The sequence below is a fragment of the Camelus bactrianus genome, chromosome 1, assembly GCF_048773025.1.
Source record: "Camelus bactrianus isolate YW-2024 breed Bactrian camel chromosome 1, ASM4877302v1, whole genome shotgun sequence".
Lineage (NCBI taxonomy): Eukaryota > Metazoa > Chordata > Mammalia > Artiodactyla > Camelidae > Camelus > Camelus bactrianus.
The window spans coordinates 88,536,890-88,564,803 of record NC_133539.1 but is presented as its reverse complement, the minus strand read 5'-3'; the positions used below and the strand labels follow the sequence as shown (position 1 = coordinate 88,564,803).

The window sequence follows — 27,914 nt, the reverse complement described above, 5'->3', positions numbered from 1 at the left end:
AAAAGCAAATATGGAGATGGATATTTTATTTATAAAATTAAACCTAATTTTATTTTGCTAAAATCAACAAATACACATTCAGATCTGGTTTATCTTCAAAACGTGTGTTCGTTTTCCAACAAACATGCAAGTTAATTTGGCATGCCAAACATCTTTCTCTCTAGATCTCCTTGGAAATTTTTTTTTTCATCACATAAACAAAGGTGCAAATGTTGTCAAAAACTATTTACATTTTTATCCTCCAGAATTACTAACATTAATATTTATTGAGAGAAAAGAAAAACTGCAAGGCTTGGTTTTTGACATTCACATTTGATTCAGCAGTATAATTAAAATTTTGTATTTGTTTTTAAGATAAACACTTTGAAGGAAATTTAATAAGTCTTGTTTTTGCTCTGCAAAGGAGCCACTATATCAAAGCATTTAACTGGAGCTGTAGAGTTCCTGCTGGTAGAATATTACTTCCAGCCTATTTATTAGCTTTTCTTCCTGTAGCCCAATACATGATTTTTCCCCCTATTCTGCTGAGTGAAAGCACAGAAAGGAAGCAATTTCTTGTCTCTTTCCCCCCTAGCATCATGCAAGGCAAGGCAGCATCACAAGTCACAATATCTGTGTTTACTTTGATTATATTTTGTTTCATACACTTTAAATTATTTCATATTAGAATACTTACTGGGTTATCTACAGTCAACATTGTTGATGTTAAACTGTTATAAAGCCAGACTTTTAGAGACATTTGAAGCAATTCATGAACCATGTCTGTGAGGAGATAATTGCCTTCAACCTAGACTTTTGCACTTGGGAGCAAAAAAATTCTAGGTATCAGCAGGTTATGAGAAAATAAGACTTTCGGGGGTCTATATAATTTATTCTGACATTTTTGTGTATTGTAAACAAGGATAGGATACTTTTGACAGTAGCCTATAAACAAATTTAAAAAAAATATATCCTTCACTGTAGAATCAGTATCAAGGGAGCATTTTAAATGATTCTGGTAGGTCTCTTATAAGCCTACTTTCCAGGAAAAGTTTATATGAAATTTCCTGATTAAAAACAAAATCAGAAGTCATAGATTTAAGTTGAGAGAATATGGTATGTGAGGTAAGGTCACTGTGTTATCTATGGTCTGATGCACAATGTAGCATGTACCAAAGAACCTAAAGAGACATCTGTCTCAAGTTTCAGGCAGGATATAAGAGTGCATAGAGAAGAGAGAGATTTTCAGGTCAGGCAGCAAAAGAAGCCATAGCATTCACCTAAATCAATATGTTGTAAGCAACACACACATATGCAGTGCCAGTTCACAGAATGCAAAGAAGATCAATTAGAAATTGTACTGTGATAGCCACATATTTTGGAGAAAAATTCCCAAGCCAGGCGAATGTGGATTGGGATAAAAACATAGGCAGTATACACCACCATAGCAAAAATAGTTAGTAAGATGGTATTGAACATGGATTGTTCCCAGGGCTCCAAGACAGCACAGCAGCTAATGATTTGATATTGATAGTAGAGCCAGGAGAAATAGTCCTTCACACGCTTGAAATCCATGGTTGGCTCCTTCAAGCTGCAGAAAGTCTGTCCTGTTAAAAAAAAGTACCAGATTAGAAGAAACATAAAATAAGGTACCAAACACAGAATCTCCTTAGATTTTCACAACCTCAGACTGTTAAAATTTTTCAAAGACTGTTAATGATCATTGAGTGAATTATGAATAGAAATATTGTATGGAAATAATACACAACACATTAATCATAGAAATAAAAATATTGCCACTGTTACTATACAATAATTACTACTAGAATTAATAGCAATATTATTAATAACAGTAATATGTATCTAAAGATATAGTTGCTAGTAATAACTCTAGTGAGAATAATATCTACCAATTGAGACCAAGCACATTTTATGTAGCCCTGTATATCTAGGGAGATAAATGTGAATTTTCCATTTCCTACAACATATATTCTGAAAAAGAGTAAAGACTGGTGTGCAGAAAAGAGTCACTATAGCAAGCCAGAGGCTGCTATCTTTAGAAGGGCCCTTGGCTGGCATCTGGGAACTTGGCTTTTGTAATGTTCTCTCCATTCCCTAATGGATAAGGATGATTCACTATGCCTAGGCTGTGCAAACACTGTAATTTATGGCAAACACCTGCTTTATTTTGGGAGTCCAGAATTTTTGTAATTGCTAGGCAAAGAGTGTCCATGTGACCAGCCCCAATTAAAAACTTTGGTGCTGAGTCTGTAATGGGTTTCCCTGGGCAGAAACATTACACATGTATCACTGCACTTTCTGTTGATAAAGGATAAGCACACTTGTTGTGTCCATTCATGGGAGGGAGAGAGCATTGTTAGCCTGTAAGTGGATTTCTTCAGACTCCACCTGTGTCTTTCTTCCTTGCTGATCCTGTTGTATATCTTTCTGCTGTTAGAAACCTCAGCTTTGAGCACGAATATATGCTGAGTCCTGTGAATCTTTCTAGTGAGGCACTGGACATGTGGGTGGACTTGGGGACCTCCAAAACAAAGGGGAAGCCCAAAGTGCACCTTTGGGTAGTCATTTGGCTTTCAAGGAAAGAACTTACGAAAAACCGTATAAAAATGTTTTATTGGCCTTCAGATAGGACCACAGTTAAAACCACATGTAAAACTTCCTAGGAAGAAGGGCATCTATCATTTCTTTAAAAGATTCTTGGCATGCTTTTGCAGACTTTCATAAACATGGTGGGTGTCCTTGGATCTACAAGCTGACTTGTGCCTGTTCTGCTTACTCCTAAAAATACAACAGTGCCACATCACTGAGCCCACTTTGATGACTTTTAATATTCAAATCAAAGTTAAATTTTTTTGAAGATCATTTCTATATTCTTATTTGAAAATCTCTCTTTTCTTTTATTCTCTTTTGAGGAAAAGCAAGATGTCTTTGCTCCATAAGACTATGGACTCCTCGGCTATGGGGAGACTCTCATGATCCTAATGCCTGGCACAAAGACAGTCATCAGCAAATACTTGCTGAACAAATGAGTAAATGAATGAATGACAAGTAACCAACTTAACAAAATAATTATAGATGACTCAGTTCCCGTTTAAGTGGGATAAGGTTGGCTGTTGCTGACTTTTAACAGCTTGACTTTGATAATGAGTAACTCTTTCTGATAAGGATAATTTCCACAAAAACTTAAAATGGGTTACCAGGTTGTGATTATTTGTAACAATGGCCAGGATGATCCAGATAAGTAGATAATATATACTGGAGTCGCTTTACTTTCCTATGAAAAGAAAAGTGAGCCTCCCATCTTTCCTAGAAGCCAAAATGGGGACTAAGTAATTGGATATAAATGTCTTGTCCTAGCAGGTGGACTTTGGTGAGAAATTACCTCAGTGTTCTTTTTCATTCCTAGTTGCAGAGAAAGAGTGAAGGTGAATAGGGTTAGGTCTTAGAGAAAATGAGTGGCAGAAGGAGTGGTAATTTCAGTGAATAATATTATCCAAGCAACCAAGACTTTCCACTGATAGGCCAAAGAGAGATTGGGAGGTATCACTATTTGAGCTTTTAGGCTGTCCCATTAGGCAACTGTATATTTCAAACTAAATTTAATTTTTAAAAATGTCATTCATGGATACCCACACTTGGTTCCTTTTCATTACCTAGACAGAATTTAGGGTGGCACTAGGTAACTGATCAGGAATGTGAGAGTCTATTCATCAGGCAGAAACTTCCAGACTGTGCTGGGTGAAGATGGGAGGGTGATGGCTCCGATAGATACAGACCCTCCCCCTAGGAAGCTTGGTCCAGATGGGAAGACAGGTAGCCATCGAATAATACATACAAATAAATAATTGTCAACCACCTTACTCCATAAGGGATAAGAGCAACGTAAAGGGAGCTGTAGGAAACCTAATCCAGTCTGAATATGTCTCCAAGGAAGAGATATTTCGAGATAAAATCCAAGAGATGACTTTGAGTCAAACAAATAAATTGGGTAGTCAGGTGAGGAGAAGAGCCAATACAGAGGGGTTCCCCTGTGTTTGTGCAGAGTTCAGCGGTGCGAAGGAGCCTGATAAGCGGTGGGGAATGGAGCCCAGTGACCTGGGGAGGGAGGCTGGGAGTATGAGAAGCCTGAAGAGGAGGGGATGACCAGAGTGAGGCCAAGCACTCTAGGGCCTAGTGTTTTGTCTTTATTCTACAAGGGCAGGGATCTAGGGGTTTTAACAGGGGAATGCTATCGTGGGCTTGAGAGCCTGAGCCTTTAAAGCTTGTATGGACATGCTGCCTTCTCTGCATTCTAAAGCCAAGTTGAAATGATTTAATTTTAGTTTTAAAAAAATTTACTTGTTGAAGTATAGTTGATTTACAGTATTGTGTTAGTTTCTGGTGTAGAGCATAGTGATTCAGATATAATATATATATGTATATGTACACACACACACACACACACACACATATATATATTCTTTTTTGTCATAGGTTATTACAAGTTATTGAATATAGTTCCCTGTGCTATACAGTAGGATCTTGTTGTTGATCTATTTTATATATAGTAGTGTGTACCTGCTATGAAATAATTTTGAATACATTGTTTCAGTAAATCTGTGCCTCTGCTCTCCCATTGGCATTCCTCATTCAAAATCAACCAGGTACTGAAAAGCTGTTTAAAATATTATTAATACTCTTCACTTTTATAAATGAGATAAATGACTCATTTAGAAATATCACTGACTTTTTCTCTGTACATTTTAGCTTTTAAAAATGTCCTAATTAGAGGGAAGGGTGTAGCTCAAGTGGTAGAGAGCATGCTTAGCATACACAGGGTCCTGGGTTCAATCCCCAGTACCTCCTCTAAAAATAAATAAGTAAACTTAATTACCTACAACCCCCCCCCCCCCAAATTTTAAAAAATATCCTAATTAATTGCCTGGCCATTACTTTCTTTTCAAAAATTAAATTTCTTCCTTGAGCAGCCCTAGTGTTCGTTGTTTTAAGCTGTAAAAGTCAATCAATCAAGGAAGGGACAGATCTAAAGCATACCAACATGTCTTACACCAAAGCTGGATACCTGGTAAGACTGTGGTCACATATTGCTAACAATTTACAGAATTAAGATTAAAAACATTTTTTTTTTCCTTGCCAGTTTCTACCGTGCCCTGGATCACTTCCCAGCCCTCTCAGTAGCCAGCTCTGATGTGTAAAAAGGCTTTTATTATCACTTCTCACTTCAGTCTCATGAAATCTGAGTGATAAAAAGCATCGATCTCCCCCTTTTCTTTGATTCTTTTCTTCCTAATTAATGAAAAGCAATCTAAAAGATTAGTTATTTATTGTTTCTTATGAAAAGGTGAGAAGAGAGTTGGTTATTATTGGCAAACCATCTGCTGCAAACTATTGTTAGAATATGTGCTATATTTAGGTTCTAGATTGGCTTAGGTAATATAATCTTACTTCCTTTTGAGTTCATTTTTAAATCTCCTATGGGACAACATGCAAGATTTAAGAAAACCACTTAAGATAATTTAAGATGAGTCATGTGGGAAGGAGAATTCATTCAATCATTAGACAAATGCATTCTGAGTACTACTACATGGTCTCTTCTGAGTAGGAATGGCTTCAGAAGCAGTCTGCTCCAAAGTGGCACTGCAGACGGGGGGAAGCTCTTCTAGGCAGCAGCAAACTGGATCATGTAACAAACATGCAGTGACAAGGGGCCAGGAATGAGCACTGAATGGGAGGAAAGGGCCTGGGAAAATGCTAAGAAGGAAGCTAGGAAAAGAGGCTGAATTTGGGAAATAGGATGACAGAAACACCATGAAATGAATTACTCACAAGGAACCTGGAACTAGATGACAACAAAATCTCAGTGTCTCAATTTTTCACAATGAAATGTGGAATTAATACGCCCTTAGAGAGCTGATGGCATATTTCAGGAAAGCTAAACAAAGAACTTAAAATGGTTACTTCATTCAAGTACACCATGAATCTCCTTGTCTTTAATTGTGTGTTTTCAGAAGATGATTTCCCTATACCAAAAGGAGGAAGGAAGTATGTTTGTTTCTTCTCTTCCTTCTTCTTTTAATTTTCCCTTTAAACTTGATGACTTTTAAAACCCTCTTAAATCTTTAATGAAGTTGTGCATTCAAAGGCAGCACTGCCTACCTGCACTGTGGGATGTCTTCAGTGGTACAGGGGCCTAGATGGGTATGACTCTAACAGCTGAGGCTGTGTGGTGACACCCCTCAGGTGAGTGGGGAGGGCAGGGAGCCCCTGTGGAACACAAAGCAGGTGAAGCTCTCTATAAGAAGTAGGGGTGGGGCACAGGCCAGCACTGGTACCTGGAGGAATGGGTTATGAGCCTGAAGAAAGGCTTTCTTTGGTCCATTGTTTTGAAAACAGGATAATGTCTTCCTCTCCAGGAGGATCTGTGCAGTATCATATTCTCAGATACCTAATGGATTTGATTTATCAGAGTTTCTCTAGTAATAATAACAAAACAAATTATATTTTCATAGGATTATCTGTAGTTTAGAGAAGGCTTTTACTGCATTTGCATAATGGGTTTGGGAATAAGGATAGGCACTGGTTCAAGTTCTGACTTCTCCACTTACTGGCTGTGTGACCTTGGCCCACTTAACTTAATTGTTCTGGGTGGGCCTCAGGTTCGTCACCTGTAAATGGAAATAATAATCCCCTCTTCTTAAGGTTGCTGTGAGGATTAGCAGAAATGCAAGCAAAGCATCAATTTAAGGGATTTGTACATGGAGGAAGTCCATAGGTAGGAAGATGGAATCTCACTGGAGAAAAACCTTTCCTCCCTCGTTTTCTTTTATTTATTGAAAATAATTATTAACCTGCTGGCAATTGCACTAAGAACTGGAGATTCCATGGTGATTGAGACAGTCATGGCTATTGCCCCCAGGATTATAATCCAGCTGAGTATATTCTACAAATACACATTTTAGACAATATTTACCACGTGTATTAGGTAGCTACAGTGGAGTCCTAGAATGTTAGTGGCTGTGTAGACTGTAGAATCCCCTATACCCAATCACTCGTTTTAAAGAAAAGGACCAAGACTATGGGACTAAAATTAAACTGACATTAAATTTGTTTGTCAAACTGAATTAAAGTGACTGGACAATTCCAGGTGGTGAATACCCTGTGTTTTGTGAATTGACACTGGATGGAAGAAACAGAAATTCCAGTGGAGGTTTTCCGTGGTCTTCAAAGACTCAGAGTTGAGCAGGACATTGGAATCAATGTGTGGGTGTCTGAAAGACCTCAGTGCCACCCTCCCTCAGGTTCTTCAGACTCTTCTCTTCTCTCACTCAAGCTTCTTCCCTGAAATCCCACAGTTCAGACTATCTTCTAGGCAAATGAAGGTCTGAATGCCTATTGACTGTAAATATTACCAGGAACTGGCAAAAGCCAAGGTTCTTGTGCGTGATGTACAACAGCGTGGGTAAATGACCCAAAGCAGAGTTTTGCCAGGTTGAGGGGAGAAAGAGGGAGAAGGAAGAGATTATTAGAGAAAGATTATGAGAGTCTTGGGAACCAGAGAGAGAATGATTTCTAAAGGGAACCTAATGATTAAATGGGGACCTAATGACAGGAGAAAACAGGAAGGACTTGGAATTCCTCTAGGAAGTGATCTCATAATTGATTGGAGAGTAAGCCGCAATTTTTTACTTCTGAATTTTGGCACCAAGTTTTTTTTTGTTTTTTGTTTTTTTTCTCTCACTAGATTTGTATACAGTGGGGAAAGATAAAGTTTCATCTCCTCTCCCAGAATAAGAGAGAGAAGTCCTGGAATTGTGATCCACATTACTCAGGGGCAAGGCTTTGTTCTGGCCTGAACAGAGAGGAAAGTTTGAATAAACAGCAAAAAACAAACAAACAAACAAAAAACCCCACGTGTTTGCGTGAACCCGTGTGTAGGAGTCACAAGAGGAGAGCACTGTAGGGGGAATGTGCAGGGCAGTGACAACATTAGAGGCTGAGCTTGCTCAGGAGGCCCTTTGTTTTTGGTTTCTGTTCACGGGAACAGGAATGGTAAAAAGTCAGGCAAGTGCAACGAAAGATAGGTAGTGGGTTTTTTGATACCTTGGGAATCCTGCAAAGGACCCGATTCTGCAGCCCTCCTCTGCCTAAAGAAAGTCCTCCAAATTACTGGATTTTCTAAGTAAGGGATTTCTCTTTCTAAACATTAGCTAAAAATGAATCTTTCCTTCTGAGGTGGGAAAAAAAACCCTAACACATTTTGGTCTAAATTTCCTTCTAAAATGTCAGAAGCTGGGGCTAAAGAGAAAAGTCAGCAGGACCTCCAATCGATTTGAGGTTAACTCCTTCCCAACTTGTTTTGGAATTCTACCTCAATTACTCAGCTTTTGTTGTGTTTCATCTTTGAAACCTAAAAATCTGAGAAATGGAAAAAGTGTCCTGCCTGCTGCTGCAGAGAGAGGCTGTATCTAAAAAGAGAATGTGTCTGTGCTCAGAAGTAGCTTTCTTTGGAAAGAGCTCAATATGACTTACTCAAATTCAAGCCTTCCTTTAATGAAGTAATTCATTTAAAGAAGGAGCAGAGTGATTTCCTTCCAAAGAGTGCAGTGTGGAAAAGGGTGATAAAAACGAGTAAATTCACAGAGGAGGAAACTGATAGGCGCTTCCTCAGCCCGCTCATCAAAGCCAGCATCAGCAATGATGTTGACAGTATGTTTCCAGGATATCATGGTATGAAAATGGCACTTTGCTTCTGTGGTCTTCCTTCCCCAAGCCCACAGCTTCAGTCTAATCATGAGAAAAAAACATCAGACAAATTTCAACAGAGAAGCCTCTTAGAAAATACCTGGCCTTAAAATTCGCTTAGTACTGCTTGAAACTCTCAAGGTCATCAGAAACAAGCAAAGTGTGAAAAACACTCACAGCCCAAAGGAGCTGCCTAAGGAAACAAGACAACTAAATGTAATGTGTTAGGCTGGATGGAATCCTGCAGCTGATGAAGGATTTTAGGTAAAAACTAAGTAAATCTGAGTAATGTATTGGCTTTAATGATAGTGTATCAATATTGGCTCATTAATTGTAACACATGGCATACTAATGTAAGCTGTTAATAGCAGAAACTGGGCACAGGCTACGTGGTAATTCTCTTTATTCGTGCCTCAGTTTTCTGTAAGTCTAAAAATGTTCTAAGCAATAAAGTCTGTTAGGTTTTTTTTGAAGGTAAAAAAATAATTAGAAAAGTCTTGAAAAGTCCAGAGTTATCCCCATTCCAAGCTCCAGTGAACTTTGCTTATGCTGTTCTTCCCTTCTGGAAGATACTTCCTATTAACTCTGAATGTAGTTAAATAATAGCCTTCCGTAAAGGACTGGATTTCAAACATCTTCAAACCCAGCAGAGAGGAAAAGTACATTTTACCTTGTGATCCAGGGTACGCACACATACACATAGCTATGTAACTGAGATAGACATCTCTCAAAATAATATGCTGCAGTTCACGCTGATGTTTTATTTCCATTCTGTTCTATTCCATTTGATTTGATTCTATTCTGCTGTGTTCTATGTTATTCTCATCATTCATTACAAAATACCCCAATTATGAGCTACCGCATTGATTTCTTAACATGCCAATTGCAACCTGCAGTTGGAAAAACCCTCCTTTAATGCTTAACTCAAATGCTAACTTCTTCAAGAAGTCTCTGCATGGTCCAGGTTGGTAGACACTAGCCACATGTGGCAATTAAAATTTTTAGTGCTCAAGAGCCACATGTGGCTTATGGCTACCATATTGGACAGCACAAACAGAATATTTCCATCTGCAGAAAATGTTATTGGGCAGTGCTTTTGGGCTCTCTCCATCTCTTGCTTGGACTAATGAAATGGCCTACAGCTTGTCTCCTTTTCACCTTATAATCTTCCATGCCTCTGCTGGAATTAACTTTCTAAAATTATGGATTTATTTTTCTGCTTGAAGCCCTTCAGTGGTGCTCCATGTCCTATGAAATGAATCATTCATTTGAGGCCCTTCACAGCTGGATTCCTCCACCTCTCCTACATCATCTCTGAACTCTCCTGCTAAATGCCATTCACTTTTTTTTCATTTTAAAATTTATTTGTGTATTTAGTTTACAATATCATATATTAAAATGGAATTATAGTTAATATATAATATTATATGTTATAGGTATACAATATAGTAATTCATAATTTTTAAAGGTTATACTCCATTTATAGTTATTATAAAATATTGGCTCTATTCCTCATGGTACAATATATCCTTGTTGCTTATTTTATACCTGATAGTTTGTACTTCATAATCCTCTACCTCCATCTTGCTCCTCCCCCTTTCCTCTCCCCACTGGTAACCACTAGTTCCTTCTCTACATCTGTGAGTCTGTTTCTTTTCTGTTATACTCACTAGTTTGTTGTATTTTTTTAGACTCCACGTGTAAGTGATATCTTACAGTATTTGTCTTTGTCTGACTTATTTCTCTTAGCACAATGCCCTCCAAGTCCACCCATGCTGTATGCCTGCTACTCACTCTTAATCTTCCATGTTTTAGTTCATCCTCTTTTCTTTTCTAGAAATATTTTTGTTTCTCTTTTCTTTTTAAAAAAAAATATTTTATTTATTTTGTTTGTGGGGTTTTTGGTTTTTTTTTTTTTTTTTTTTGGTTTGGTTTTGAAGGGGGAGGTAAGTAGGTTTATTTATTTAGTTATTTTAGTAAAGGTACTGGGGATTGAAACCAGGACCTTGTGCATGCTAGGCATGTACTCTGCCACAATACCCTCCCTTGCCCTTTTCTGTTAGATAAAAATCCTATTTACTTTCAAGGCATAACTCCTATCTTCTCTCTTCTATGAAATATTCTCAGGAGACCACTCTTCCTAAGGAAAGTGTATTATTTTCTTTTATGGGTTACTATTGTAGCATTTATACTGTATTATAATTAGCCACGTACAGTGTTTCCCCACTAGACTATGAGAGGTTTAAATACTGGGAAGATGCCATCATCATCTCTTTGACCCCAGTGCCTGGAATGGGATACTTATGCACCGATGAACTGGTTGGCTGGCTGACTGATTGAATTGTAAGGATGTTGAAGGCAGGGAGCAGACTTGTACTTAAATAATATCTCCATAGCACAATGTGGGGCACATTGAAGGTACTTATGAATTCTCATGGTCTATTTTCAAGCGATGAGTTTTATACAGACTGTTTTCTGAAATTTCAGTGCAATCTGCCTTTTGTAGGATACAAGGGAGTTGTACTAATTTTTTTATTATAACAAATACTTTTTCATTTTCTCATACTATTAAAAGTTCATGAACTCTGGGGGGGGCATGAAAAACACTTGTGAAGTGGTTTTAAATCCCATTAAAATGGCTTTTACAGGGGTTTACTCCAGGTGAGTTGGAATTTAAGACTGGTAGGTAGAAAAGTGGTTCTAATGAAGAAGAAAAAAAAAAAAAATCCCAGGATGAGAACATCTGAAGTTCTAAATTCTACTGTGGCTTTTTTCTTTTCTCTTCTCTTTATCCTTTTCCTTTCTCTTTATTTCTCTTCATTTGTTGATTCATAGTTTCATTTTACTTTGTGTCCTTGGGCAAGTTCCAAAATCTTTCTGTGTCACAGCTTCTCTGTGTAAAATGAAGATGATAATTGATAATTGCCTCTAAGTCTGTCTCAGTGATGTGATAAGAAATGTAGGAATAGTTTGTGAGCTCTTCAGAAATAATTGTAAGTGTCATAGTAACAGTAATAGTAGTGTTTACTGTTGTTCCTCGTGGACTGGTACAACTTTAAACTGCTTGCAAGATTTTATTAAATTGTGGAGTCAGAAAGTCTTCATGGAATATTCTATAACGGTTACCTCAACAATGGTGTGCCTTGTATATTTTACAGGGAAAAAAATACCACCCCTGATTTAGGTTTGCTAATTGAATTGCCTAGTACATTAAAAAATAATAAAACAATATTTGTATATAGCCATTACCACAAACCGCTATTTGAAAGGCATTGCAATCTTTACACAAATTTTTAAACAATTGTGCTAGGTAGGGCCACCACATACCATTGTGTGGGCTGAGCGCTGTGTAACCTTATGTCATGGTTCTTATATTCGGGTCCTAATCACAAACTGCTTCTTTATGTGAACACAGTTTGATTCACAAAGATACAAAGTTTGTATGATTAAAGGCAAAACCTCATATTGTGTCTGTGTAAGAATCAGACACAATAGTAGTTTATTGACTTCCCAGTTTCCATATATTTTGCTCTAAGTTTTCTGTGGGTGACTCCATTTTCTGTGTCCCACAGAAAGTTCTATTCTTTTTTTTTTTTTACTTTATTGTGTAATTTCTTTTCTTTTCTTTTAAACTTTTTTTTATTGAGTTATAGTGATTTTACAATGTTATGTCAAATTCCAGTGTAGAGCACAATTTTTCAGTTATACATGAACATACATATATTCATTGTCACATTTTTTTTTTCGCTATGAGCCACCACAAGATCTTGTATATATTTCCCTGTGCTATACAGTATAATCTTGTTTATCAGAAGGTTCTATTCTTGCTTAGCATTTTCCAAGGATTTTCTTTTCATCTTAGAATACTTTCTAGTCATCCTCTGGCAAGCAATTTCTCATGCTGATACCGAGGTAAATATTGGAAATCAGGCCAGAAATAATGGATCTGAAGTCCAAGTCTTTAAAGGGAGCTAAAAAAAAAGTCAACTTAAAAGTCTGATAAATCAAAGCCAGAGAAGAAAATCAAACAGCCATAGGGCAATTAAGGAACTTTCTTTACACATTCATTAATTAGCTGGACAATTTTATAGACTTCTCAGAGAGGAATAAACAAATAGTTGCAAGTCAAAGCATGTTTCTGCTTTTAGGCAACTAAGTTACTCTAAGTTTTATAATCTTATAACAATTTAGCCAAGTTGTTGTTGGTACTGTGTTGGTTTGACTTACAGACAAGAGTAGTGTTTTTGTATCTGATCCAGACTTACTGCTTCCAACAAAAGCAGAACAATAGAAAACATGTATTTCCAGTCCAACTATCCATTGTGTAACTGTATTTTCAAAGCAGTCCTTGTTGTGTGGCATCTTATGAAAGACTCTAAAGAGATTTATGAATGAAAGACTTCTAGCTGGGAAAGAAAATTTGGAATTTCACTTTAACAGAAAATTTCACAATAATTTAGGAAACACTAAGTTCTGATTAGATCAATTGCAATGTCACGTTGGCCATTAAAAAGGAGAGATATACATAGTGAAACTAGAAAAGAGCAGCAAGTACACTGCTGAGTAGATGTTATGAATAAGAAGAGAAATTAGTAACAGGAATGATATATCTTGCCTTGCTCCTGGTGTGCTTTCATTGACTCATACAGAAGCAGGGCAAGTATCCTTCTTTAGTTCTGCCCAGTTTGGAGTGGAGAGTAGGGCTTCTGGACTAAGTTTTAAACTTTAATGCCATTTCCCAGGATAAGCCTCTTTATTACTATTTTATTTTAAAAAGGAAAGAAAGAAAAGAAACCCTGTTATCCCAAAAAGAAGGAAAGAGGAAAGAGTATAGCTTCCAGGTGGCTTTTTCCTTCTGAAGATTTTGTTCCCCAGGACTGCCAATTTGTTTTTAGAAGTAGAAAGTGAACAGAGCTACCACACTAACAGTGGCCTTAAAGTCATTAACAATCATTTTTAAAAAGTCATTAAATGTACACACGTGTTAAAGCGCATTATTTACAATAGCCAAAAGCAACCCAAAAGTCCATTGGCAGATGAATGGGTAAACAAAATGTAGTATATACATACAATGGAATATTATTTATATTTTAAAAATAAGGAAATTCTAATGCAGGCTACAACATAGATGAACCTTGAGGACATTGTGCCAAGTGAAATAAACCAAAAAGACAAGCGCTGTATGATTTCCCTTATCTGAGACATCTAGAGGAGTCAAGCTCATAGAAACAAAGTAGAATAGTGGCTACCAGGGATTGGAGAAAGGGAGAAATTGAGAGTTGTTTTTCAATGGGTATGAAGTTTCAGTTTTGCAAGATGAAAACATTCTGAAGACTGGTTGCACAACAATGTGAATATACTTAATATTACTGAGTGGTATGTGTAAAAATGGCTAAGATGGTAAATTTTAATGTTACGATATCTTCCTGCAATTTACAATTTTTAAATTAAATATTCATTGATAATGAATAACTCTAAAAACTAAGAAGGAACTGAATGTTTTTTAAATCTTATTTTTTTTATTGAATTGTAGTTGATTTACAATGTTAATTTCAGGTGTACAGCAAAACAATAAGAGGGACTAAAATTTTAAAATATACTTTAAAATAGTCTGAACAGTGTTTCTAAAGGCCTGATTTTCTCAGGAGCTAGAAGCCTGACCACACACACACACACACACACACACAAAAGTCAAGCCATTGTCTCATCCCTGCCTATCATCATTATATTTGATATGTCTTCAGAAATAGAGGACTTTTTTCCCCAGGGAAAAACTTGAGCAGGGAGGGTGAGTTACTGCCATGCTGATTTCTACTTGCTGAGCACTTACTCCCAGTGTTCTGCTAAAGGAAATCTAGTTTCATAGGCAGCTGGTCAACCAAGACTCTTCCAGTAGTATTTTCTAGTACTAATTTTCTGTTTTCCTTGTAATTTTTTGAGTAGCATTGAATAGATTTGCTCATAAAATGTCTTTGCTTTTGTTTATTTTTCTGTCCTTTGTCTTCTCCTCTTCTGTCTCATTCTTCTGGTTTATTCTTATTTATTTATTTATTTATTTATTTATTTATTTATTTATTTATTTATTTATTTATTTATTTATTTATTTATGGGGTGAGGTAATTAGGTTTATTTATTTATTTATAGAGGAAGTACTGGGGATTGAACTCAGGACCTCGTGTATGTTAAGCATGCACTCTACCACTTGAGAGCTCCCTCCCCCACTTCTGGTTTATTCTTTATTTTTTATTATACTGTCTGGAAATCTTCCAGTGAAGATTTTGGTATTTTTCTTATTTTGATGACCAGCAACACTGAAACTTTCATAGATGTGATTTTGTATGTGTGTGACAATAGTAACATAGTCTGTTGCTTTTTTTTTTTTTTTCTCCTGCCCTCAGCTGACCTGCTTCTGTATCTGAGTTATTATTGCTTTTAGGAAAATAAGTGGAGAGCTAGGCTGACTCCAAGGGCCATGGAAATAGACACAGCATTGTTGAGGTGTTCTCTCTGCCAACCCCCAGATCATGGGACATTTCCCTACTGGGCTGGTTAACATTCTAGGTCAGCTAGTTTATTGGGGGGTGGTAGGGTGAGGTGAGGAGGGAAAGGCAGGAGTTAGAGTTATGTTAAAACATGTTGTTGCTTTCAGGCAATTAAATTAATTAAATTTTATAATCTGGTACTTAGAAGTGAATGTCTTTTTTTAAAGGTTTATTTATTTATTATTTAATTTATTAATTTTTTTTATTGAGTTATAGTCAGTTTACAGAAGTGAGTTTCTTAAATGATACACTAGAAGAAAAACATCTCAATGACAATTTAGCCAAGTGGATTTCTCATTCTTCTGCGCAGAATGGTGTAGACAAACTATGTTTGCTTCATTCAGTTTCACCTGCTCCCAAGTACATGGGTACCTGCATGAGCCTCGGGAAAAGTGGAAAAGGGCCTAGCTCCAAGCTTGTTCTTTTCAAAACAATTGTTTTGTTTCCTAAGAACTTTGTTGATTCTCAAGTAAATGTGAAGAAGGCTAATGGCACTGGGAGTATTAAGAAAAATATTTTCAACCAATAGATTTTGAAACCAATTTAACTATAGGCTTAAACTGGGTGAAAGGAAATGTTCTTTTATCTATTGGAATAAATGTGGACTTGTTTGTCAAGAATACAAGAGGAAATCTGCCAAGTCAGAAAAATATTTGGAGTTAAATTCTGTAATAGGTTGAATGATGGGCCTCCAAAAGATAGGTCCATATCCTGGAACTTGTGAATGTGACCTTATTTGGGATAAGTGTCTTTGTAGATGTAATTAAGTTACAGATCTTGGCAAGAGCTCATCCTGGATTACCCATGTCAATCCTACATCCCATGATAAGTGTCCTCAGAAGACAGACACAGAGGAGAAGGTTAGCAAAGACAGAGGCAGATTGGAATTATGTAGCCATAAGCCAAGACACCGTTAGAAGCTGGAAGAGGCAAAGGAGAATTTTCCCCTAGAGCCTTTGGAGGGAGCGCAGCCCTGCTGACATCTTGATTTCAGACTTCTAGCTTCCAGAACTATCAGAGAACAATTTTCTCCTGTTTTAAGCTACCAACTTTGTGGTACTTTGTTTCAGCAGACCCAGGGAATGAATTCAGATCTCTTCCTTAAAAATACTGGACTCTTACAATGTGGAGTTCTCTCCAGAAAACAGAAACAGCATTTATTAAGTACCACTATGGGAGGCACTGACTAAATGCTAAACTTAAATGATTCCTATTTTAAAAATGAAGAAATTGAGGCCCAGAGTCTCACTGTGACCACATGGGGAGCTGGGTGTTAATCCTGCCAAGAGGCAGTGTGCTAAGTAGTCATGAGCTCTGGCTCTGGGTGCTGTCTGGATTTGGCCCTGGCTGAGTTGCTCAACCCATTTGACTCCACTTCCTCTACTGGAAAAAAAAAAAAAAGGAATGATAATAGAACTTCATTCATACAGTTTCTGGGAAGATTAGGAGTTGGAAAGTATTTAGAATCATACATGGGAAGGCCTTCAAGGAATGGTAATTGTTATGATTATTATATACTATACTGATATATTATTGCTAAGGCTATGAATACCAGGCAAAGAAAAAAAAAAAAGAATGAGATCATTTTTTAAGGCAGAATGGGTGGACTTTACCAGTTATTAAGATAGAAGCTACTTTTAGAGAGATCAGTCTTCAGAACGTTTATTCAGTTCTGGTGTTGCCATCAGAAAGGAGAGAAAAAAAAATACATTTCCTCATTTCAAAGATGAGAACACTGAGACTCACTGTGTATTCATACCTCACCTACTGTCAGTAGCCAAGGAGGAAGGAACACTGGGATATAGTCTTAGGGTTCTCTCACTCCAAAGTGGTCTTTCTATCACACCAAATGCCTTTACAAATGCTGTGCCCAACAGGGTATTTTTTGAATTAGTAAAATCAGGCTTCATTGTCAGTAACTTTAGAGTAAGTGAAGCTTCCTGAACTCTTTTGAAATGAAGAAATTGTTGCCAACTGTTTCAGAACCATAAATCTCTTAAAACATTACAGCAAAAAGGATGGATTAAGAAACAATCATTCAGAAGATAAATCTGTTTCTTTTTGTCCACACCCTCTCCTCTTTTTAAATTTTTTCCATTTACTATAGATTTAATAAAAGTGGGTTGGTGGCTAGTGGTAATCTAGGTGTTTTTCTTTTTTTCATTCTATTTCTCTTTCTTTCTTTCTTAAAAATAAAATAAGCAGAAAGAAAACAAATGTCCCATATGAACACTGACCAGCCTTACTCTTATTAACATTTTTTAAGAAAATGTTTTTATTTTATCCTATTTCTCTCTTAATTTGTCCTCTCTGGTTAACTAAATACTTACTGAAAAATTTACTCCTGTCTTATATCAAAGGTCTTCCAGAGTAAGATGCTGCTCCATTTAAATAAAAAATGAAGGATGCCAAAACAGAAGCAACTTTAACCAGCAGACCCACAAATCAGATAGCAGCTGGTGCTATGTAATCCTGACACTGGCACTTGTACTGGGATTGGCCAGAAGTTCCTAACCAGGAGGCCAAGAACTTGGAGGGGGGGGGGGGGGAGAATGAATCTGTGAACTACTTGAAATGTTTGCAAATTTTGCATAAACATTTTCAGTATACACTTCAAAGGAGACTGTCATGTCTGTAAACTAAGAACCACTGTTTTGAGGCCTTGTTACTAAAGTTAATTGCCACATTTTACTCCTTTGTATCATCTTAAATGCCATGATAATATCGAGTCTATCATAAATGTTTCTTGGTTGCTTAAGCAACAACCAGAAGCTCCCTCTTATTAAAGATGTCATCTTGTAATCAGAAAGGGGCAGATTTCTAAAAGTGAGATTCCTTGATATAATGAGAAGAATCTACCTGCCTAGGAGGGTCCAGGTCTGGGTTCTTGTCCTTGCTCCTTCGAGAAATGATTCCGTGTGCGTTACTTCTCCTCTCTGGGTTGCAGTTTCTTCATCTGTGAAATTAAGATTTCAATTAAATCCAAAGATGCCTTCAAACTTGAGAACAACTCTATTCCATGTTAAAGATGATTAAACCTCTTAGATGGATAATCTCTCACAAAATTCTTGCATGTAGTATAAAAACAAAGCATGACAAGTTAGCCTCATTTGAAAATTTATTTTTAGAGAAGGTTGTAGTATTGAGGACATGTCATTGTCCTTAATGGACTCTGAGGACTATAAGGTGCACATTACCATCCATAGAAGGGTTGCAGGGAGGCCCCAGGTGGGACAAAGAGACAGAAGCTAAGACCCTCCCATCTCGCTTTTAGCAGAGTAGCCTGCTTTTAGTCTGCTTTATACACTGGGTTTCTGGGAAAGATTTTGTTTGTAGAAAATATTTCTTGGTTTTAACTAGTCTTTGTTGATATCCATGTGGGGGAGAAAAAAAGGAAAAAGAGATTAGCTTAATCACTGTATTTAAACCTCTGTCTCTGAAAAAGCCCAGGAAACAGAGTCAGAAGCCTTAAGACTTATTTCCTATTTTATTTATTTATTACTCTGTCACATCAGGCAAGTCAGATAGTCTTTCTGAATCTTTGTTCTCACATGTAGAATGATAATAAAATCTTTTCCACAGGGTAGTTGTAAGAATTAAATGAAATAATGTTTGTGAAAGTGTTTTGTAATTAGTGAAGCATCACAAAGATGGTGAGTGGGTCTTGAGTGGTGAGCCCCAGAGCTCTGCATTTTGTCCTCACTGTTGTAGCATTTTTGTGTATCTGATTTATGTCATAGAAAATATGCCTGATTCAATTTTCTGATGAGCCAAAGTTATGGGGTAGAGTTGTAAAAGACTTAGCAGATTACAAAGTTCCAAAAATGACTGAGGGTAAAACTTAGGAAAATACAAAGTCTTGTTCTTCAGTTCAAAAAGTCAATTGTCCAGGGGTAAGATAGGGAAAATGTGGCCCATGATCAGTTAAAACAAAACAGACTAGGGAATTATCCTTGCCTTCAAGTTCTTTTTGAGCCAATAGTGTTGGGAAATGGTTGGCAAATAAATAAGTGATCCAATTGTCTTAGTCCATTTGAACCCTTATAACAAAATACCACAGACTGCGTATAAACAACAGAAATTCATTTCTTACAGTTCTGGAGACTGGGTAGCCCAAGGTCAAGGAACCAGCACAGCTGCATTCTGGAAAAGGCACCCTTCCTGTTCCTAGTGCCACCTTCTCACTGTGTCTTCACATGGTGGAAGGGACAAGGGATCTCTCTGGAGCCTCTTACAAGAACACTAATCTCATCATGAAGGTTCCATTCTCAAGACCTAAGCACTTCCTCCTAATACCATCTCCTTTGGGAGTTAGGAGTCAACATATGAATCTGGGGGGACACATTCAGACTGTAGCACCAATATTCTGATACATTTATAGAAGTACTGCGCCATAGATAAGGAAAGGGAGCTACAGCTCTTGGTTTGATTACCATCCTTCTTCCAGCTGTTAAAAATGGTCACTCCAGCAAGTTGAGCACATCCACAGGAAGCTAGATGGAGAAAATCTGGGAGGTTTCCAATGGGAAGTATTGAGAGCAGATCTGGGGGGAGGAATGTGGTCACGGAGGTCTTAAAAGATCTAAAAGATTTTAAATGGTGTTACAAGATATTATGGAGGGGTAAGTTTGAAATTGTTTTTATTGTTTTCAGAGGTGAATCTCAGGAAAAACTTTAAATAATAAGAGCAATCTAAAGGGAAAGGGGTGGGCTGATTGAAGTAGTAAGAATTCCATTAGGGAAACTGTTCAAGCAGAGTCCAGACAAAACCTTCTGAGGGTTGCTATCAACCAGGAGGAAGGGTTTAATAAGAGATTTCTAAGCTTTCATCAAGTCTAAGATACTATTTCTATAATAGAATTCAGTGTCCCACTGGAGAATGATTTGCTTCATTAATTTTTTTTTTTTTTTGTCATAATAAGAGTTTGGGTTTGGAAATTGGCAAGCTCCAGTTTGCCATTGTGTGATATTCAGGATGTTGCATAATCACTGTAAGCATCAGTTATGTCCTGAGTAACACGGAGATAGTTAATTCTGTGTTACTGTGAAGATTGCACAACACTGGTAATGGATGGTTAATGGTGCCTGGTCTTAATAATAGCTCAAGGATGGTAACTTTTATCACAATTTTTATTTGTTCCTCTTATTTTCTACATGATTCTATTTCTTTTCCTAAGAGATTCCTTTCTGGTGACTCTATTGAGCTGCCTGTCCTGACATCTCCTTCAAGACTGGGTTAGAGCTTCTTTCTACTTCCCTGTCATAGCACTTATCACACTGTAGGATGCTTGTGTTACTGTCTCTCCTCTCTAGAAAGTGGCCTGAGAAGCACGGGTGATGTGAGTGGGTAAAATGGTGATTCCTATGAGTTTGGGAGAAAAAATATTCACCCTGTAGGTTAGGGATGAGTACCATATCATCTGTTTAGTGTTGCATCAGTTTTTGTTTCCTCCTAAGGGGAGGAAACCTGTGGGACAACATTTTCGTCCTGAATTATAGCCTGATTTTCCTGCCCATCAAAACCAGAACCAGGCCAACCTGATTGATTTTTTTCTTTGTTTAAAGTTTTAGGCAATAAAATATCCTATTAAAAATTTAAGGACCAAGCTCTCCCTGTGGAGTCTCAAGGAATAAAAAGAGTTGGTAACTGAAGTACTGAGGTCAGTTACATATTCCTATCCCTAATTTTTTCTATCAGTCAAACGATTCTAAGCTACTTTTACCTAAAAATTAGTCTCCAGTGGATGAGTTAATAAAGAGGAAGCAGTTTACTATTCTTAGGAGAAGATAAAAAAACATGAGATTCCCCCATGGTTGGGGAAGAGATTAAGAGAATACTTCTTAACAGCCATAGAGGGACTCATTGAAGTTACTAGGTTTCCATAGGTCAGTCACTGGTTGGTTTTTCTTCTTATTTAGAAGATAACAGAAAACTGCATGTGAGGAGGCACTATGATAAATCTGACCAAAAGTCTTACACAAAAAAGAGGATAATTAGATTTTCAAAAGAAATAAAAAAGAAAACATAACACTTTTAAGTTCAGATAAGACTTGACTTCAAATAAATTTTTTTTCCACTTTTCTTCTTTCTTCTGCATCAGTGAACATTTATTGATGTTTATTGGGCATGACATTCTATGCAAAACAAGTATGTTCCAGAAGAACAGAGATGAACTGGCACTCTGGCTGGTGGGTGTGAGAGCAGTAGAGGTATTATTGCCCCAGAAAAATTGCTTTGGGGATGCCATCTTGAGCTTTTTTCTTTCTTTCTGTTTCTAGTCCTTTAAATTTTCTTGTTCAATATCCTACTTATATTTATTCCCCAAATCTCTTTTTAATCTTCTCAGAGATCTTGACCTCAAAGTGAAAACCTTAGCTTGGAATTCCTAATGGACATCCTCTGATCTTACAATGGAGCTGAAAGAGCAGGGCTGCAATATTTGAATAGCAAACTGTCACCCAGGACGCTGCCATTCTGGATTGGTACTAATAGTGGCTATTTACTGAGCAGCTTATGTCCCAGAACTTTGCTAACCACTTAATAAGTATTACCTTATGCAATTCACGTAACAACACTATAACAGAGGCACTATTTCTATACCTATTTTACAAATGAGAAAACTGAGGCATTGGGAAATTTAAATATTGACCCAAAGTCTCACAGCTAATGCAGAGCACACACTCTTTTAACTACTCTCCCAGACTGCCTCTCTATGCAAGACCTCTGGTCACAACTTGGCAAATCATCCATCCCTCCATCCCTCCATCCATCCAATCAAATATTCAGTAAGCAGGTACTAGAGATATAAACTATGAGTAGGATTGACATACTCACGCTCCTCAGGCCACTTTCTAGAGAGGAGGAGAGACAGTTGCACAAGCATCCTACAGTGTGATAAGTGCTATGACAGGGAAGTAGAAAGAACTAACCTAGTCTCAAAGGGGGTGTCAGGACAGGCAGTTCAAAAAGTTCTTGTCCTCATTACTGTGTGCATTGACTGTAGCAAAAGGCATATAATGTAATCTCTAGAAAGGAAGGTCTTTGAAGTAAGGTCTATGTTGTTCCCTCAGCACTTGGCACATAGTGACTGCTTAATTACAATCTGTTGAATGAATGAATGAATGAGAATTCTAATGCTCCGTAATAGCTCCAGTATAACAGGGAGGCTTTTGATTTATTTCTAACCTGAGTCTGAACATTGTTAAACGCTTCTCCTCTAAGCCTGTAATAAACATTCCCTTTTGACTTAGAGAAAATCAAATCCCCGCTCCCTTTTAAGCCATTTTCTAAAAGTTCTATTTCAGGAGAGCTGCTACACCCATTATATTTTACTAGAACAATGTGTCCTCAGGTATCTTTTAAGCCAGGTGCCCTGAGTAGAGATTCTGGGACAGTTCCGGAAAGAAGCAGCTGTCTGGTGGCTTTTCCCCTCTAGTTTCCAGTTGATCTGTGGGGTTCCATGCTCTGTGCTGGTTCTGAAGGATCTGTTCTCCCTTCACCTTTCTAGAGTGGCCTAGAATTTTTTCTTCCTCTCAACTTCTCCCATACCCTCTTTACTCTTTCAAAAGGTGTTAAGCTTGGGAAAGTGGTTCTTAATTATTGACCACATAATCCTCCAGCAGACTGCAAGAATTCAGGGCAAAGCTAGAGAGAAAGGCCAAAAGAAAACTTAAAAGCCCAGGCTAATAATGATTTCTCTTAGCAAGAATTCTTGTTGTTCTAAGGCAGTGTTTTATTTAGGTTGTAGTTCTTTAGAAAAGGTATGAAGTTATGTCTTCCTTGTGGTTGCTTGGAATGTGTTGTGGGTAATGTAATATTTTCTTTGGTGAAGCACCAGTAAATCCAAGGTAGTAAAACAATGCTGATGCAAAAGGGGAAACGAAAGCTCCCAAGGGGAGAAGTCCACCTGGAGCAGGTAATCCTTATCGCCTATCCCACACATGATCTTTACATTAGCTAATTACATACTTTTACTACCTAGTTTGATGCCACAATTTAAAATTGTACCTCTTGCCCTTCCCTGCTTAATTTTTCTCCAGAACCCTTATTTCCTACTCATACACTACATAATTCACTTAAAAAAATATATATATATATGTCTGGCAGCCCCTCTTGAATTTAAGCTTCTCAAGGGTAGGAATTTTTATCTGTTTTGTTTATTACTCATCCAGGACCTAGAAGTGTCCTAGTACAGGGTAGATGCACAATAAATATGTTGAATAAAAGAATTATTGATTCTGATCAATTCAATATTAATAAATAATAACCATGATCAGATTTTTCTTCCATGTATTTAATTTATAGATAACTGGTTGGATATTTAAAACTATAGAAATCTGAGAAAATATGACAGTAGGACCTCTACAAAAGCTTCAGTGGTCAAATAAACTGCATGGAACCCATTTTCACCAGCATGGTATGCTCTTCTAAACCTAGACATGGAATGATGAGCTTGGGCTGGTAAGAATGAAAAATCTTGAGGTTTCCCAATGCAGGTAGACTTACTTGAACCCCTAAAGCTATGGGTATGTTTGGCTCAGCATACTCATAACTGTTCCTGGCAACAAGTTCAGTTGCTCACTACCCCCATGAAACTGAGAGACTCACTAATTTTGTATCCCCATTTCCGGACATCCAATTCCATGATCATCCAATTCCATGGTTCTGAGTACAGGATCTGGCAGTTTATGGGAACTTAAAATATAAAAGATGAATAGAGGAGACTATTAATTATTTGGGAGCTTCTCCTACATTTGAGATTGTTTAATCACCAGAGATGCTTCCCAGCAGTGACATGTCAGTGTGCTCTCAGCCCTACAGTGGCCACTCCAGCTCTTCCTTTCCCCCCAAGACTCCAACTTCCAGGCCAGTCTAGTGGAAGTGAAACCAGGCTAATCTGAGTGGCAGACAAGTACACTTTTGGCTGAGATTCAGGTACCCTCCCTCTCTCTCACCCATGTAGCCTCTCTCAACAACTGGCCTGAAGAATGGATAAAGGACTAGACTTACCGAAAAGCAGGAGGAATGATTAGCCTCACTGAGCTTGGAAGAGTCCAAAAGATAGGGTATTGCAAACAGATTCTCTAGTAGGACTGCAGAATGACATTTGACTTATTTCTAAACAGAGGAAAACTTGGTAGGTCTCTAAAAATATGCATATCATATAGCTGTGTAATACCTGTGCCACCCGTTCTGAACCCACATGTTCTTTTAAGACCTTGGATTATTTATTAAAGACGGCTTTATTGAGTTATAATTCAAGTACCAGAAAATTCAGCCAAAGCACAGAATTCAATAGTTTTTAGTATACTCACAGTTTTGCAACCATTACTAATTGATTTTAGAACTTTTTTTGTCACCACCAGAAGACACATGTACCCTTTAGCAGTAACTCCCCTTTCCTGCTCAACTCCACCCTCCTACTCCAGCCACATGCAACCACTAATCTACTTTCTGTCTCTATAAGTTTGCTTATTGTGGAGATGTTATATAAATTGAACCATACAATATATAGTTTTCCACTTAGCATAATCTGCTCATTGTTCATCCATGTTGTAGCATGATCAATACTTGATTCCTTTTTATTGATGAATATTTCATTGTCCCATTCCATATTACATTTTATCTATCCATTCATCAGTCAATGGATACTTGGGTTATTTTTACTTTTTAGCTAGTATGAGTAATGCAGCTGTGAACCTTTGTGCACAAGTTCTTCCATGGACATAGATTTTCAATTCTCTTGGATAATTCCTAGGAGTAGAATTGTATGGATTATATGGTAACTCTATGTTCAGCTTTTGGAGGAACTACCAACCTATCTTCCACAGTAACTCACCGTTTTACATTCCCACCAGCAATGTAAGATGGTTTGAATTTCTCCACCTCCCCTCCAACAATTGTTATTATCTTTCATTTTGATTGTAGCCATTTTGGTTGGTGTGAAGTGGCTTGTGTTTTTAATCTTCATTTCCCTAATAACTAATGATAGATAACTATGTGTTGATTGGCCATTTGTACATCTTCTTTAGAGAAATGTCTAAAATCTCTTGCCCATTTTTGAATGGGTTGTCTTTTAGTTGTTGACTTTTTCCTCTTTTACCTTAAGATTGGGGGATGGTTGGAAGAAGAAAGCCTCAGATCTTTCACCTGCTCTTGCCTAGAGTAGGGCTTCTAGGCAACACAAAGCTGGGTGGAGGAGATGCTGGTGGCCTGCTTTCCCAGGAATATATCACTGCTCTATACTGGGCTCTAGGTTGAGAGAGAGCCCTGTGTTTTTGGCTCCCCTTCCCGCAGTGGAGCATCATCATACCTAGCAGGAGCTGGCGGGGAAGTGGGTTGTGGCTGAAAAACCAAATTCTTGGTGCCCTTACTGAAACTTAGTAGATTGTCTTGAACAAGTTTTGCTTCATTTCCTCAGGACAATTTCCAGAGACTAAATAGCTATTTACCTACAATTTTCAACAATAATTTTGAAGTTATTGTTGTTTTGCCAATGGAGGGAAAGGTTCACAGAGCTCCTCAACCACCATTCTGGAAGTTGAGTCCCATTTGGATAATTTTTAACGAAGATTTTGCACCTCATATAATTGGTGGTAAAATAATTTATGCTGACATAGTAGATATAAAATTACAAAGGACAGTTTTTATAAAAGTTTTTGCAAATTCACAAACAGTGGATTAAGAAACCCAATTGAAGTTGAGGACTTGTTGACTTTCAACTTTACATCTGGTCAATTTTGAGAGTACCCATGTATTTGGTTTGGCAAACCATTGTTAATTTATGGTTATTAAATAGTTGTATAGAAATATTTCGATAATGTGTGTGAGAGTACATTTCATATGTTGTTGCTGCTCTAGTAATCTATGTGCAAAGCTATCACAGACGTTGAAACTGTCATCAAATTAATGCCATTTAAAAAAGCACAGGAATAATTCAGATGAGGAAATCAAGTTATTAAAACCTCTTTAGTTTTATGCACTAATCTCAAAAGTTCACAAGCAAAAATGATCGTGTATTTCTTAATTTTTGTTTAATTCAAAAGAACTAGTGGACCACAAAGTCTTGTGGAAAAACAACTTTCCCAACGTCCCTGGTGCATTTATTTGTAGTTTTAGGGCTTAGATTTACATTTAACAATTCTTCAAAATCTTATTTGATTAAGGGTTGAGCTCATATGTTAATTGCCAACCAGTTGAATGTCACTTTAGTTGAAACAGATCTAGAATCTCTGCTCATATCTAAACCCTTCTCAATCCACTATACCACCTCTCCACCCTGATGGCAAAGTTTACTATATGATCTTTTCTCCTTGGGTTCCTTATAAGTAATCGCTTCACTATCTTTGAGAAAATACATACTGTTTAATAACTATGAGAAAATGTTAAAATGTATTCCTTGTTGGAAATTCTTCACTTTTGAGCAGTTGACTTGTGTGTATTACTGCCTCAAGTAGCTTACCGGCAAAAGAAAGTATTGTATAAGAGCATGAAACTAGATAAAGATGAATATTTAAGAGTAAACTCAAGCACCTTCCAGTGACATTTCTCTGAATAGTTATTACTGAACTACACAAAGACAAATAATTAAAGTAATGAGCAAAGTAATTTTCTTTTGGCTGGAAAAGTTTCAGTAATAAAGTTTGGCTTCTGTTGAGTGAAACATCTTACTTTCTAACATGGTTAAAGGCAAATGGAAAAACTCAGTCAATTCTTAAAAATTTTAATGCAGTTAAATAATAAACTGATACATTGCATTATGGCTCGGTATTAATTTTTCCCTGTAAAGACAGGAATTCTCTCCGTCTAAAGCTACTTTACGGCTCAGGCGGATATTTGGAAGATGCTTACCTCCCGGTTGGGTGTATTTCCCTGCGGCTTAGGTGAGCACCAGCGCTTTGGCTCCTCCCCAGTTGCGGCGAGCTTCCCACTGCGCTGGGAGCCTGGAGCCTCCCGGAGTTAGGTGTTCGGCCCCGCCCTTTGCACTATTGCTAAAACTCCAATTCTGCTAGACTTGATTCCGGTGATTAATTATTGACAAAAGGAGAACACTCCCAGGCAAACTTGTGTCCAACTGCACTGCTCCCAACGACTCCTTCCAGAAGAGAATTCCGGCTGCACCACTCCCCTCCCCCCTTGCTCTACGGTCCCAACTTCCCACACCCTGCCACTCAGTCCTGGGCGATCAGGCTCGTCCTCGGAGGAATGCAGCCCAGCGACTTCCACATTTTAAATTTTGGTTTCCTGCAGCTCGTTAGCACTTCTCAGGCACCAGCCTCTCAGGAGGGGGCGCTTTCCGGGTGCAGGGGAAGCCCGGGCTCCGAGAGCAACGGAGGAGGCTAAGGCGTCGCTGTCACCTCCGGCTGCTGCAGTAAACCCCGAGTCGCGGCGGGGATGGGGAGGAGGGGATGGGGAGGCGCCCTCCCCCTGGCTCGGGCTGGGAGCCCCGACACTACAAGAGGGGCACGTACTTCGGTGGGGAGTGGGGGCGGTGAGGCGGGCAGATAAACAGGAGGCTCAAAGATGGGCGCTTTGGGGCTTTAGCCTAAGCCAACGTTAACCCGCCCAGGGAAAGCCTATGCCCAGCACCCATCGATCTGCAGACTTCGGCAAGGGGGCGAAGCCGAGCG

General features: G+C 37.9%; 2 protein-coding genes across 7 annotated transcripts in view; one reads left to right on the top strand and one right to left on the bottom strand.

Moving 5' to 3' along the window:
- The window catches only part of NMD3 (NMD3 ribosome export adaptor), a 172,616-nt gene that overhangs the window by 102,885 nt on the left and 41,817 nt on the right, over positions 1-27,914 (top strand). The gene's annotated exons all lie outside the window — the stretch shown is intronic.
- Positions 10-27,676, bottom strand: SPTSSB (serine palmitoyltransferase small subunit B). 2 transcript variants are annotated; one of them, XM_010952064.3, is made up of 3 exons: positions 27,136-27,676; positions 18,148-18,240; positions 10-1,586 (listed from the first exon to the last, which is right to left on the bottom strand). In XM_010952064.3, the coding sequence occupies exon 3, from the start codon at positions 1,552-1,554 to the stop codon at positions 1,324-1,326; it is 231 nt and encodes a 76-aa protein (XP_010950366.1). In that variant the 5' UTR covers positions 1,555-1,586; positions 18,148-18,240; positions 27,136-27,676; the 3' UTR covers positions 10-1,323. The 2 variants fall into 2 exon arrangements, with proteins under 2 accessions (XP_010950366.1, XP_010950365.1); XM_010952063.3 differs by having other exon boundaries at positions 18,144-18,240; positions 27,136-27,673.

What these genes read in the sequence shown, in the direction of transcription:
- SPTSSB (XM_010952064.3), bottom strand. Translation starts at nt 1,554, where the DNA reads ATGGATTTCAAGCGTGTGAAGGACTATTTCTCCTGGCTCTACTATCAA.